Genomic DNA, 15,232 nt, shown 5'->3' on the forward strand with positions numbered 1-15,232 from the left:
TTATATATGCAATCCGAATTTAAAAGTATATAATCTGAAATTAAAAAGTATGCAATGGAAAATTAACCTTATTTTTTAAGCAACATTTTTAGTTTGCCTACCTCATATTTTACAAGTCTTAAAAATGAATTACAATGTTCACTTAAATTCCAACGAAATTAATAAAACACAATAAGAAAATCTAACTATTTTTGGTTGAAAGTTCATTATTTTCGATCAAAAAGTCTACAATTAAATTCTTGGTTAAGAATTTATCTTTAAGGATAAAAAATTGTATTGTTTGGTTAAAAATTCGTCGGTTGAAAACTCAACTCTTCTGTTGAAAATTTGTCGTTTGGCTTGAAAATTCAACAATTTTATTGAATTTTTTTCTTCCTTTCCTACAAATTTTTTGTTTAGAAATTCAACTATTTTTATTGAAAATTCATCTCTTTCCGTCGAAATTTTACATTTTTTTGATGAAAATTCAAAGTGTCTGGTTACAAATTAATCTGTTTAGGTTGAAAATTCAACTGCCTGGTAGAAAATTCGTATTTTTGGCAAAAATTAATTTTTTAAACTAAAAATTAAATTTTTACTTTGAAAATTAAACTGATTTGTTGAATCTTAACTTTTTTTAAGGTTCACATTCAACTCGTTGGTTGTTTTGTAGAAAATGAGTTTTTTAAAATTGAAAATTAATTCTCTTAAAGGAAAATTTGAAAATGCAATTTTTGTTTAACATTGATTTTTTTATTTTATAAATTTCACTATTTAATTACAAATGTTTAACAGCTAAAAATGATGTAAATCTGAAAATTTCACTGTCATATTTCAAGTAGAAAAGTTATTTATTTTTTTTTTTAGTTGAAAATTCAACTATATGGTTACAAATTCATATATTTTGTTAAAAATTAGTTTGTTTGGTTTTAGAATTAATCCGTTTTGGTTGAGGCTGATTAAAAATTCAACTATTTTCTTGAAAATTCGTCCTTATATTATATCAACCATTACATCTTTAGATGACAATTTTCAAAGAATTTCAAAAATATTGTTCAACAGAAAGTAAAGAAATACTATCATTAGTGGACAAGTGTGAGAGTAATTTTTTTCGAAGTATTAGTATAAAAAAAGTGTCATAGTTCATAAAAAGTGCTATATTTCCGTACAGAACCGAACATATGAAGAGGCATATTTAAAACTTTCGATAAACCATACAAAATTTCGTTCATATACCTGGAAAATTGATAAATAATTTAATTAGTTGGATATAAGGAAAATATAAATTGCAACTGGGATTGTAACTGGGATAAAAAAAAACTGCAAAATACAAGTAAGCTTGAAGTCTCAAACCTTTTTCCAAACAATTTTTGCCATATTTGGTGCCATTTTTTTTTTATCGTTTTCACTGTTGATCAAAGTAACTGACAACGTTTCTATTCAACATTGTAAGTATTCACTAGCTCGAGCGAAACAGACGACTAAACTAATTATGTCTTAAAGCTTGTGTGTGTCGTATGACGTAGGGTTGCAATTTTAACAATATAGTTCAGGTGACAAGAAACTGGATGAAAATATCCACAAATTGTGAATTTTTGCAGCAAAAGAAGATTCACATATGTTTAAATTTCACCAGGGTGGCCGAAATACTTAAATTTTTAAAATTCGTTTACTTTTCCCTGATCAATTTTTAATTTTCCCTGACCATTAATTTTCAGAGGCCAGTATTTTAATATCCTAATATTTTTAATATCAATTTTTTTTTATAGGCGGGATAAAACAACCTTAGATTAAAATTAAAAAATTTCTTTATTCCAATAAAAAAATTTTTCTTTCACAAAAGATGAGCATTTAATCGAAAAGGGCGAATTATCAACAAGAAAATTAATTTTTTATAAGAAAATATGACTTTTTAACCAAATAATTAATTTCTGCAAAATAATTTAATTTTTAAGCAACTACTTGAATTAAACTTTACCAAAAATAGTTGCATATTCAACCAAATAATGGTTGAATTTTTTAGAAGACAGTTAAATTCTTAATCTAAAATGGCGAATCTTCTGTCCAGATAGATGAATTTTGAACAAAACGTTTCAATTTAAAGAAAAAGAGTTTTTGACAAAGTACTTGAATTTACAAAAAAATAGTTGAATTTTCAACAAAATACCTGGATTTTCTAGCTTCCAGTATAAATTTTCAACCAGTTAGTCGAATTTTCAAATAAAGAACATTAACCAAAAACAGTTGCATTTGCAACCAAATAGTTGAATTTTCAAATAAAAAAATGCAACCAAAGAGGTCAATTCTCAACAAAAAAGTTTATTTTCAACCAAACAGTTGAATTTTTAATAAAAAAAAGAGAAAATTACAATATAAAAACATTGATTCTCTTTTAAATAAGATAAATTTTTTAATTAGAAATATCCAATTTCAACCAAAAATAGAAGAGATAAATATTTCAGTTAAACAAATAATTGAAAAACAATAAATTCTAAACAAAATGGTTAAAACTTCTACTAAAGAGATGATTTTTCAATTAAAATTACGAATCTTAAAATGGAACAATTTTTAAGCAGAAACTAAAACTAAAATAATAGCATTTGAAATGGGTTAGTTAAATTTTCAATTTAAAAAATTGTTTTTTGACAAAAAAAAATCAAATTTTCAATCGAAATGATGAATCTTTAGCAAAAAAAAAAGATTTTTTAACAAAGTTCTTCAACCATAAACTGAAAGTTTTAGTTTTCAAATGAATCTGTAACAAAATAGTTGAATCCTTAAACAAATAATATTATTTGTTAACAAGGTAGTTACGTTTTAATCAATAAAAGATTAAATTTATTCTGAAATAGAAAACTTTTAAAACTAAAAAGATTAATGTTCCAAAGCATGGTTGATTTTTTTACCATGAAAAACTTGAATTGAATTTTCAACAAAAAGTTACGAATTTTCAACTAAACAATACATTTTTTAACTGGAAATAGAATAGTCAGGAGGAAGCAACTGCAAACAAAAGAAGTAAAAAATAAAAATACAAATCAAATAAATTACTGACAAAGAGAATTATATCAAGGTGGCCGCAAAACTTCGTTTTTAAAAGTCCTTAATTTTTTCCTGATCAATTTTTTATTCTTTCTGACCATTAATATTCAAAAATAAGAATCTTAATCTTATAACATTTTTAATATAAATCTTTTCATAAATGGCTATTGAAAGTGCGACTTAAAAAAATTCTTTGACAGTTACAAGACCTTTGTCAAAAATCTTTTTGCGCTCCACAAGAGAATTTTGTGGCGCAATTTAGTATCTTAAAAAAATCTCTGTCGTAACGAAGATTTTTATACGCTATAATTATTCGAAAATATTTCGTTCTTTGAAATAAATATTATAGCACAACATTCTAGAGCGTTTTAATGATCTTTCCTTTATGCTCTAATTAAAGACTGGCATTTCGAGAGAAATAATTTTAAAATAGGAACATGAAGAATCCATAATTGATATCCAGAGCTAAAGTAGGTGGCTTCTATTATTATATATTATCCCGTGTCCAAGATCAATTTACCTTTGTTTCAATATTGAGCTGCTTTTCCAACGAGAGAAGTCGAAGGTCTGTAAAGAGACCTTCTTGACTCGGCGATGAGGGACCTGTCGGAGACATTGGAGTATCTGCAACAAAAAATTAAGAACAAATTTGTTTACAAATTCAGGTGATATGCCTCAGCGAAGTACTATAAGTGTATTTTATAGCGCCCGGAAAAGCCAAAACGCGTTCTGAGTACGGAAAGAACCCCAACGCGTTCTGAGCATCCAGAAAAAAATCCAACGCGTTCTGAACGTCCGGAAAAGCCAAAACGCGGTCCGAGCATCCGGAAAGAGCCCCAACGCGTTCTGAGCGTCCGGGAAAAACCACAACGCGTCCTGAGCGTCCGGAAAAATCCCCAACTGGTTCTTAGCGTCCAGAAAGAGCCCCAACGAGTTCTGAGAGTCCGTAAAAAGCAACAACGCGTGTTGGCACATATAAAGCATGAATGAACACATGAAGTATACACAATGAATTATGAAGTATACACAACGTGTTCTGGAATATATAAATAAATTGCTCATAATGGGTTTTTGCACATATTGATTCGTTTTGGAAACTTTAAAATTGCCTCAAAAAGAATACAACTCTTTTTAATGAGGGCTGTAGAATTGTTATTTGATTTATAAGGCGTTTTGTTCTTTTATTTTCACACGTGATTCCTGAACCATTTTTTAATATTAAAATAAATTTTGAACATAAATATTTATATTTGGATAATATAATCAAGTTTAATTCAAGTGAATTTATGACATACGTATATCTCAAATACAATAGGATGCATTTAAAAACTCAGTTTTATCCAACTTTATTGTTTCGCCTGCGGTAAATGCATTATTTTATTATTATATCTTGGGAAACATTAATATTTTGATAGTTTATAGGGCTTAGAGGGTATATTTTTTATACCGCATAGTGTGGTATAATTTGGAGCCTCATTTTGGCAATATAATTTTGGCAAATTAAACATCATAAACTGAACATCCCTAATTATATCCTAGCTCGAGAAAAAAAGATTTTTATCTGAAAAAATAAGTTTTTGATTGTAAAAATGTATTTATTTGAAGTAAATAAGCATATTAATGATAGAAATATATTTGAAAGAATTGAGTGTTTTATGTAGGTGTAACATATTATACATAATTTGATACTTTTTTTACCTTTTGAAATAGCCAAGCAATGCATTTGTTAATTATGTTTAGAAAATTATCAATTTTCATAAATCGATAGCAAAGAGCCATTACTAAATAACAGAATGCTAACACCTTAAAGGAAGATACATTTTTTTCTTCAAAAATTGTTAGCCTATTCAGTAGAAAAAAAACTTGATTTATTTCATCATAAATAATGCTCTGGATAATTGTTTGAAGATTTTTTTATAGTAATTTCATTGTTTCTCGAAAACCGGTAAACACATTTTTTTTCTTCATTCATTCATGTTGAGCAAATTTTAAAGTTTCCAAAATGCATCTAGATGTGCCAAAACTCGTTATGCGAACCTTATATTCTTTCCAGACGCTCAGAATGCGCTGGTGGCTGTTTCCAAATGATCATAATGTGTTCTGGCAAAATCGAGACACCCGCAATGAGTTATGGTCAATTTAAATGTTCACTGAGCGTTTTCGCTTCTTGAGCGTAAGATATTCACAAAGAGGATAATTGAAGCACCGGCACAAAGAAAGTTGCATGAACGGAGATTTTGAATCATTATAGAATCTATGTTCATACTGTTAGCTTTTTATACGCAAATTATTAGAAAATGTTGATTTAAAGTATAAATTAATATTAGTAGAAGTTCAAAATAGTTTTAGAAAAAAATAAATTTGCAATACAAACCCCATACCTGTTCCCAAAACAATGAGCTATTAAGACATTTTAAATTATTAAATCAAAAATTAAACTGAGAATTAGAACAAAATATTTCTGTATCTTAAGATAACATTTTTTTAAAGATAATATTCAAAGCATTACAAATCTACTCAAATATGTATTTATCTTAATTTTAATGAATTTTTATTATCCTAACAACAAAATTTCTATATAAGAATCTATAATAATTTTTTTAGTAGGCTTGGTTCAAAATTAATCTTCTTTGGTTGAGGATACAAATATTTGGTTGAAAATGCGGCTTTTTTCGTTGAATTAAACTATATTTTATTTAAATTGAAAATATTTTTTCGTTGAAAATTGATCTACTTGATTGAAGGCTGATGCACTTTGTTTAAAAATCATTTTTTGAAGATTCATAATTTTAGTTGAATATTCATTTCTGGCTAAATTTTTTTCAACTGATAATTTAAGTATTCCAATTGAAGATTCATCATTTTAGTTGAAAATTCATTTTATCAATCTCACTAGTTAGTAAATTGAACTATTTTGTTGCATATCCATATTTTCGGGTTAACAGATATACTTTTTTGCAGAAAATTCGTTTTTTTTTGCATGCAATTTAACAATTTGAATGAAATTATTTTTCTTCCTTGACCAAAAAGTCTTCCTTTTTTTGTTTGAAGTTGATCTTTATCAGTTAAAAATGCAGCTATTCGTTTGAAAATTCATGCATTTTGTCGAGAATTCGTCTTTTGGTTTAAAATTAATTTATTTTGGTAAAAGATTAATTATTTTGTAAAGAAATCTGCTTGTTTCTTTTTAAAAATATTAACTGTTTTTGGTTGTAGTTTAATTTTTTTGTTCGAAAATGCTTCTTTATAGGTAGAAAATCCAAGTATTTCGTTAAAAATCTCACTGTTTTGCTGAAAATTTAATTATACTGTTCAAAATGCAAGTATATATAATTAAAGTAATCTTTTTTGGTCGAAAATTCTGCTTTGTTGAAAATTCGTATATTACGATTAAAAATTTGTTGTCCTTATAGTCAATTCAACTATCTTTAAAAATTTTAATTATATGGATGAAAATGTAACGTCTTTTGACTAAAGTTTAAACTTTTTTGTTTGCGAATTCGATCATTTGGTTGAAAATTAATCTTTGTACGTCGAAAATGCAACTATTTGGTTAGAAATTCAATTAATTTGTTGAAAATTTAATCCTTTGGTTGAAAATTAATTTTTTTTGTCGAAAATTTAACTGGTTTGTTGACAAATCATCTTTCAGGATTGAAAATTCATCTTTTTTGGTATAAAGTCATCTTTCTTGATTGAAATAAATAAATTTGACATTTTTAAATAGATGAATTTTCAAATAAAACAATGAATCTTCAAACTGGAATAGTTGCATTCATATTAATTTTTAGTTAAAAAACTGATTTGCAAACAAAAATTAAAAAAATGTATTAAATTTTCAACCAAAGAGATGAATTTTTAATTAAAATGATAAACCACCAACAAAAAAAAATGTGTAACAAAAGATTTCAACTTCCAACAAAGTAATTGAATTTTCAACCAAAAAAGATTCAGTGAGAATTTATCTTTTTGGTTGAAAATTAGATTACTGAATTAATCTTTTTTGTTTGAAAATTCAATTCCTTTGTTGGAAGTTGAAATCTTTTGTTAAACATTTTTTTGTTTGTTGGCGGTTCATCATTTTAATTAAAAATTCATCTCTTTGGTTGAAAATTTAATACATTTTTGTTTGCAAATCAGTTTTTTAACTAAAAATTATTATGAATGCAACTATTCAAGTTGAAGATTCATTATTTTATATGAAAATTCATCTTTTTGATTGGAAATTCATGCCTTTAAAAATGTCGAACTGATTTATTTCAATCAATTGCACCAATATTCGTTGCAGATTCGATGATGTTTATCTTAATAATTGACATTCAAACAAATAACATTTTAAATTTTAATCAAGAGAGTGAAAAATTGCAACCAAACTGTTGAATTTTCAAACAAAAATATAAACTTTTCACCAAGTAGATTAGTTTTCTACCAGAAAGGACAATGAAAAAACATTGTTACATAATGTTATATTGAAAATTTAAATAAATAAATTCTAGGTTTTTCCAGGTACATAAAAATTCACTGAAAATTCCACGTTTTCCAGATGAGTGGAGAGCTTGGTTAGAGTTAAGAGTAAAATGAGAAATTTCACATCCTGTAAAGCCAGACGAAGGACTTTTGAAAGAAAAAAAGTGCAAAACTCCCACGAGTTTGAAATCTAGTGCGATCGTGGAAGATCTTTGAATGCTTGTTACAGGCGACTCTCCTACTGGTATTGTTGTACCAATGTATTTCAAACCATTTCCGTTCTGCCAGAGTAAAAAAAAAGAGGGAATCAACGCCTGAACGTTCGAGCAAGATGCATTCCCTCAGAACGTTTCACACATGCTTATAAAGGTTCTATAAACTGGAACGATTAAAGTACAACCAGATTTTTATCTCCTAGATTAACCTCGCGTTCGTAATTTCAGAATCTTGAATGCGAGGCGTCTGAAACGAATGATCTTAGCTACTAATGGGTCCACGTGGTGAGCTTTACTTGGTGGATTTTATTAGAGTATGAATCTTACTATGGAATTATGGGTCAGTGGGCGTATTTTTGTGTGATATATGACATATAATGACTTTGTAAAGCTCTTCGCCTACCGTGATTGCTAAAAATTGATCAGCGACCTGTAACGGTCCGAGAACCGATTGAGTTACGCTTTCCCCGGAACGGAATTTGGCTTAATGGTATAACAATAATTAAAAAAAGGTTTATTGTAAGTACATGTTGATCGATTTTTTGATAACCCGGTGGCCTTACTGTGATTTAAATTTATTTATTTATATCAACCAAATAGATGAATTTTTAAACCAAAAGGAGAAATTTTCTGCAAAACTGTTGAATTTTCGCTAAAAAAAAAAAGAAGAATTTTTGAACAAAATTGTTCAATTTTTCAGAATACAGTTAATTTTCAACCAAAAAAATATGAATTCTCAATCCAAAAGGTCGAATTTGCTTTCCAAATAGACGAAAGTTCAAGAAAACAGTAGAATTTTCGTAAAAAACTATGCATTTATAACAAAATAGTTCAATTATAAACAAAGTAGTTAAGTATTTAGCCCCAAAAAATTATTTTCTAACCAAATAGTTGGATTTTAAACCAAACAGGTTCAAACTTTAAAGCAAAAGAGACGATTTAAAAAAAATAGTTGCACGTTGAAATAAATAATTAAATTTTTCAACCCCAAGAGAGTTACATTTTCTACAAAATAATGAAATTTCTAACAAGAAGACGAGATTTTAACCCAGAATATTAAATTTATACCAAAAGAGATAAGATTCCAATTAAAAAGGTTAATTTTCAACCTAAAGTGGAAACGTTAAATTTGCGGTAAAAAGATTAGTTTCCAACAAAACAAAAAAAAACTAATTTTCAATATAACAGTTAAATGTTCAACCTAAAAAGATGAATTTTCAAATTATCCGTTGAAATCTTTTTAAAAAATTAAAACAACAACAGTTGAAATTTCCAAGCCAATTTCCAAGCAATAGTTGATATTTCAACAACAATTTTGTTGATAAAATAGGAACATTTTTAACAAAAAGACGAATCTCTAACCAAGAAGATTATACTTCCACTAAAAAAGACGACTTTTTAACTAAAAATTATCAATACAAAAATGAAAAAGTAAAAATTTCAGTAAAAAAAATTATTGTGCAACGAAAAAACTAGATTTGAAGGAATTAATACAAATAAAGATTGTGTTGTCAATAAAGAAAAAATTTCATCCACATTGCTGAACTTTCAAGCCAAAAGAATAATTTTCTGTAAAAGAGTGCAATTTTTAGCCAAAAAATATAAATATTTAAATAAACAGTTGCATTTTTAATTACAAAAGGAGGAAATTTCAAACTAAGACCAAAAAAGACAAATTATCAACTAAAAGAAAATAACATTGTAAGGCAAAAATTAAAATACAATTTTTAACAAAACAGTTGAACTTTCAGCCAAAGAGATGAGGTTTTAACTATAATAATGAAACAAAAAATGATTTTTTAACAAAGTGGTTCATTCTCCAACTAATTACTTTTATTTTCAAACAAACAAGACCAATTTTTAAGAAAATAGTTGAATCCTCAAACAAAATAAATTAATTTACAACCAGACCGGTGTATTTATCTTTTTTCTGTTGATTCTCATAGAATTTCTCTTCCGGAATCCGGTAGAAAATTAAAAAATTTTAAATGTGATAAAATTATGGCAGATTTTCTGAAAATATTCAGTCAATCTATTCAAAATTCCACAGTTAGAAAAAATAGAGAGTAAGGATCATTTATTCTTTACTTCTTTAAGGCAAGTCTTTAATTCTCGAAAATAACACTTTTTTAGCGAAAACATAGTATTCCTTTGATTTTTTTTCATATATCAATTTGGCAAAAAATTTTCATTTTTCATTTTTCAGACAAAAATAAAAAATTCTTTCTTCTTACCCAGGTGCAAACACAGGGCAGAATATCATGAAATATACTCTTTACATTAGAACGAATCTAGAAAAAAGTGATGAGAAAAAAAAAGAAAAGGTGGAATTTTGAATAAATTGACCAGCATTATCTTGACAATTTTGAACTTCTTAAATTTTTCAAAGAATTTGGAAATAGTCCATTTTTTGATAATCTCAGTTTTCAATTTTTTAACTTCAAACTTGGTCAATATTTGTTTTCGACCAATCGGAAAGACACGTGCCATCTTTATCCCTTTGAAAAACAACACACTTGAGTGGCAAATGATTCAGTCACCTCAACATAGTTTATCTGCGTGGTTTAAAATTATGACAGTCAATAATATCAATTTACAAGATAGAAAAATCCCACAAATATACGACATTGCTGTCAGGAAATTCCGAATAAATAATATAGTCTATGATTTAAAAAAAAAATCAAATTTCGTCAAATATTTAAAATCTTACTAATGACTACAAAAAAATTCAAGAGAATTTAAATGAATTGCATTTCTTTTTAAATAAAAAAATCCATTTCTTTCAGTAAATAAAAAATCAAGCTTCAAGGTGAATTAGGCTAAAACTTTTTAAAACTCTATTGAATTGAGTCAGCTTGATTGATTTTAGGAGAGTTGAAACGAGTTTAAAAGATTTCGGGAAAAATTAATAATAATTCACGGAAAATTCCAAATAAATTGCACAAAATATTCGAAAATCTTTTTAAATCTTGAAATACCTACAAAATCCCTCAATTATTATGAATAAATTTTTTGAAAACCATTATAACATTAAAATCCCTTAAAAATTACAAAAACCCTTGAAATTGTTTAAATTGCTTTAAAATGCCTTGGCGTCTTTTATAACACACTAAAATATTTCAAAGTTTTTGAAGTCCCTTCAAACCATTCAAATAGATACAAAAATTCTATAAATGTTTTAAAATTCCCTAAAATATTTCAAATCATTTGATTTCTTTTGAAATCCCTTAAAACTGTTTAAATACCTTGAAAATGTCTGGGAATCATTTAAAATATCCACAAATATTTATAATCTTTTAAAATTCCATTAAATTATTGAAATAAATTGAAAATTAATTGGAATCTTTTAAAATAACTTAAAATATTTGGAAATTCTTTGAAATTTTATAAAGCTCTTAAAAATGCCTAGAAATTAAATAATCCAAATATTTCAAATGCTTTGATCACTTTATCAAATTGATCTTCAGGACCAATTAGGTATACAAACAATTAATATAAAAAAATATATTGAATTAAGTAAAATTGAGTAAGTTTAGAAGAATTAAATTGATTAAAAAATTCCAAATAATTCCTACCAAAAAATTTTTAATTTCTTCAAATCTTTGAAACCCTATATAATAACTCACTTCTCCTGAATAGATTGTCTGAAATCCACAAAAATATTATAAAATCCCATGAAATTCTACGCCAATATTTTCTGATATCCTGATTATTTTTTACAGTTACTGTTTACAGAAATTTCCTGATTTTGTATACTTTATTCAGAATCTCTGACTATTGGAATATTTGATCTTCTTATAAAAATGTTTAAAGTTCCATTATTGAATCTTGAAAACAAGCTACTTTAAGGACCTTAACTAAATATAGGGTGCAATAGGGGATATAACGACCGGTATATGAGACCTGTATGTGAGTCTGTTGTGGGTATGTTAAACTGACGTAACCACATCTTCGAATTGAGTTGAAACCTATCTCATAATTAAGGGCTCATTTTTTTTAATGCTAGCTTTAATGCTAATTTAATGCCCTATTGCCAAATTTAATGCTGCACTATTTAAAAAAAACTAAGGGTTAGGCTAGCTTAACGTTAAGCTGGCGGAACCCCATACGAAATAAATGTTAAATCGAGTTCTGTCATATCACATAATTAAGGGATCATTGAATGCTCATTTAATGCCCTATTGCCAAATTTAATGCTCCACTTTTTTCTTTAAACCAGGGGTTACGCTAGCTTAACGTTAAGCTGACAGAACCCCATGTGAAATAAACGTTTAATCGAGTTCTATCGTATCACATCATTAAAGGCTCATGTAATGCTCTCCGAAACCACCAAAAATTATTTTCCAAAAGCCACCCCTAATACTGAAAAACCGCCCTTAATATAAATTATGCACAAATTGTAAATCTAATCATACTATAATGGAGGGCTCATTTAATGCTCATTTAATGCACCACTGCCAAATTTAATGCTCCACTATTTAAAAAAAAAACCGGTGATTACGCTAGCCTAATGTTAAACTGACGGAACCCCATGTGAAATAAACGTTGAATTGAATTCTATCGTATCACACAATTGAAGGCTCATTTAGTGCTCACCAAAACCACTAAACATAATTTTCCAAAAGCCACCCCTTATAATGAAAAACCACCCTTAATATAAATTATGCACAAATTGTACATTTGACCATACTATAATGAAGGGCTTAATATACATTATTCACAATTAAAATTTAGGATATTTAAATAATATAAGAATCCAATTTAAAATCCCTTCTTAACCTTTCTTTTTTTTCTTTTTAAGGAGAAAGGAGGGGAGGAAAATGTTCCTTTTTTCAGATTCCAATGGGAACATTTTGTGGTGGTTGTCCAAATTTGGTCTTTAGATTTTTGATTTTATTTTCAGGAATTCTTCTAATTATTCACAAATTGTAAATCTGACCTTATCACATTTGACGGCTCATTAAAGGTTAATCTTATGCCTTTTAAACAAATATAATCCTCTGTTTTTGAAAAAATAGGAATTATGATAGCTGAAGGCTAAAGCGATACACGAAAATAAGGCAAGTATTGACTCTTAACTTTTTTTAATACCGCATACTGTCTAAATTTCAATTATTGAGATTAATCATTTTCAGCGAAAATCCTTACAGATTTTAATTATATCTACGTCTCTTACTGGTTCGAATTTAGAGAATAATTAAGGACTCGCTTATTATTAAAAACCAGGTGTTACGCTGACTTAACGGTAAGCTGATGTAACCCCCGGTTTAACAAAAATAGTGGAGCATTAAATTTGGCAATGGGGCATTAGGTGAGCATTAAATGAGCCCTTAATTACAGTATGATCAGATTTACAATTTGTGCATAATTTACATTAAGGGTGGTTTTTCAGTATTAGGGGTGGCTTTTGGAAAATAATGTTTCGTGGTTTTAGAGAGCATTAAATGAGCCTTTAATTATGTGATAGGACAGAACGCGATTCAACGTTTATTTCACATGGGGTTCCGTCAGCTTAACGTTAAGTTAAGGTAACCCCTGTTTTTTTTTAAATAGACGAGAATTAAATTTGGCAATGGGGCATTAAACAAGAATTAAATGAGCCCTTAATTATAGTATGACCAGGCTTACAATTTGTGCACAATTTATATTAAGAGCGGTTGTTCAGTATTAGGGGTGGCTTTTGGAAAATAATTTTTGGTAGTTTTGGAGAGCATTAAATAAGCCTTTAATTATGTGATAGCATAGAACTCGATTCAACGTTTATTTCACATGGGGTTCTGTCAGCTTAACGTTAAGCTAGCGTAGCCCCCGGGGTTTTAAAAAAATAGTGAAGCATTAAATTTCGCAATAGGGCATGAAATGAGCATTAAATGAGCCCTTAATTATGTGATATGACAGAACTCGATTTAACATTTATTTCACATGGGGTTCCGCCAGCTTAACGTTAAGCTAGCGTAACCCCTGTTTTTTAAAAATAGAATTAAATTTGGCAATAGGGCATTAAACTACCATTAAATGAGCCCTTAATTATGAGATAGGTTTTAACTCGATTCGAAGATGTGGATACGTCAGCTTAACAAACCTATCATTTGTCATGTACTAAAAAAATTTGAGTAATTAAAAGAAAATAATTCGATTTTCAATCAACAAAGATTTCAGTTGAAATCTTAAAACAAAAATATGAATTACCAACAAAAGGTCAATTTTCTAACAAAATAGGTGAATTTTCTACTAAATGATAAAATTTGTAACTAAAAATATAATCGTTAGAAGGAAACAACTGCAAAAAAAAGAAATTTAAATACAGTGAACTCCCACTTATTCCAAGGGCCGAGAAATGTAAATATTTGGACATTCCAAGTCTACTGGGACCCTCCTTTGCCGCGATTCGAGGGGTGATTTTTTCAATTGGTCGGCCACTAGCGGAGACGAGACTGTACAGGGACAGTGGTGAGAGGTAAAGGAGCTTTGTCACTTAGAATACCGGAGCACAGAGACTTGGAATATGTGAGATTATGAGATGTGAGATTATGAGATGTGAGATTATGTGAAAATAATTTTCCCCTGACCTGTATAGCTGAAGCAGTGAAAAATAAATAAATAAATTGATTTTAAAAAGGGCACCGCACAAAATAGATGGAAAAGGCTTTTCGGTGGATTATACCAAGAAATTTTTCTGTGCAGTTGTGTACTACTTTTACACCGTGAACAGTAAAAAAAAAAACATTTAAATTATACGAAAAAAATTAAAATTTCGAGTCCTTCAAATTTGACAATTTCAAATAGGCAGTTCCTGGATGCTCAGATTTAAAGAATTTTAAAATACAAGACCACAACATTTTTTTAACTTTTCAGTGAAAAATAGAAAATTATAATCTTCTGAATATTTAATTTAAAAATAGTTTTTTGAGAAGGTAAATTTGCAAATATTATTATGATTAATAACCTACGGAAAACGAAAGGAGTTCAAGTGTATACAGTTTGGCCCAGACGCTCAACTTGCACAGACGGCGTTTTTTAAGCGGATGTTGACTCACATGACGTGTAAATCAGAATTTAGATTTAGATTAAGAGATTGTAAAGTGCAACTCACACTGTCACCCTACAACATCGCACTCTCTTTAAATATATTCGCCAAAATTAGTACTAAGAATAACAGTTAGTACAAGATAATAATCATAAATTACTATTTGTATCTTTAAGCTCCCCAGAATGGCCACTCAAACTAAAAAAAATGCCATGCTATTGTAAAAATGATTTCAGACTTCACAGGCCAAAATACTCTCAAAAAAGGGAAAATAGGGTGATTTTCAAGGTAATAGGGGAATCATAGGGGTATAATATTAATATAAGGAACCATATTTCTAAAATTTCAAGTCACAATGTATTGCATTTTCAACAAAATATTGGAATTTCGAACCAAAAAAGATGAATTTTCAACAAAAGAGTTGAGTTTTGCAACTAAAAATCAAACACTTTAGAAATATTTAACATTTAAATCCAAAAAGATGAATTTTCAACAAAAAATC

At 28.0% G+C, this 15,232-nt stretch overlaps 1 protein-coding gene across 2 annotated transcripts in view; it reads right to left on the minus strand.

Annotated features, from left to right (window-relative positions):
• The window catches only part of LOC117176748 (serine/threonine-protein kinase N), a 138,985-nt gene that overhangs the window by 68,288 nt on the left and 55,465 nt on the right, over positions 1 to 15,232 (minus strand). For both annotated transcript variants that reach the window (XM_033367024.1, XM_033367025.1), the window contains exon 4: positions 3,542 to 3,645. In XM_033367024.1, coding sequence (XP_033222915.1) covers positions 3,542 to 3,645 — 104 coding nt within the window. The remainder of the gene's footprint in view (positions 1 to 3,541; positions 3,646 to 15,232) is intronic.

The sequence above is a fragment of the Belonocnema kinseyi genome, chromosome 7, assembly GCF_010883055.1.
Source record: "Belonocnema kinseyi isolate 2016_QV_RU_SX_M_011 chromosome 7, B_treatae_v1, whole genome shotgun sequence".
NCBI lineage: Eukaryota > Metazoa > Arthropoda > Insecta > Hymenoptera > Cynipidae > Belonocnema > Belonocnema kinseyi.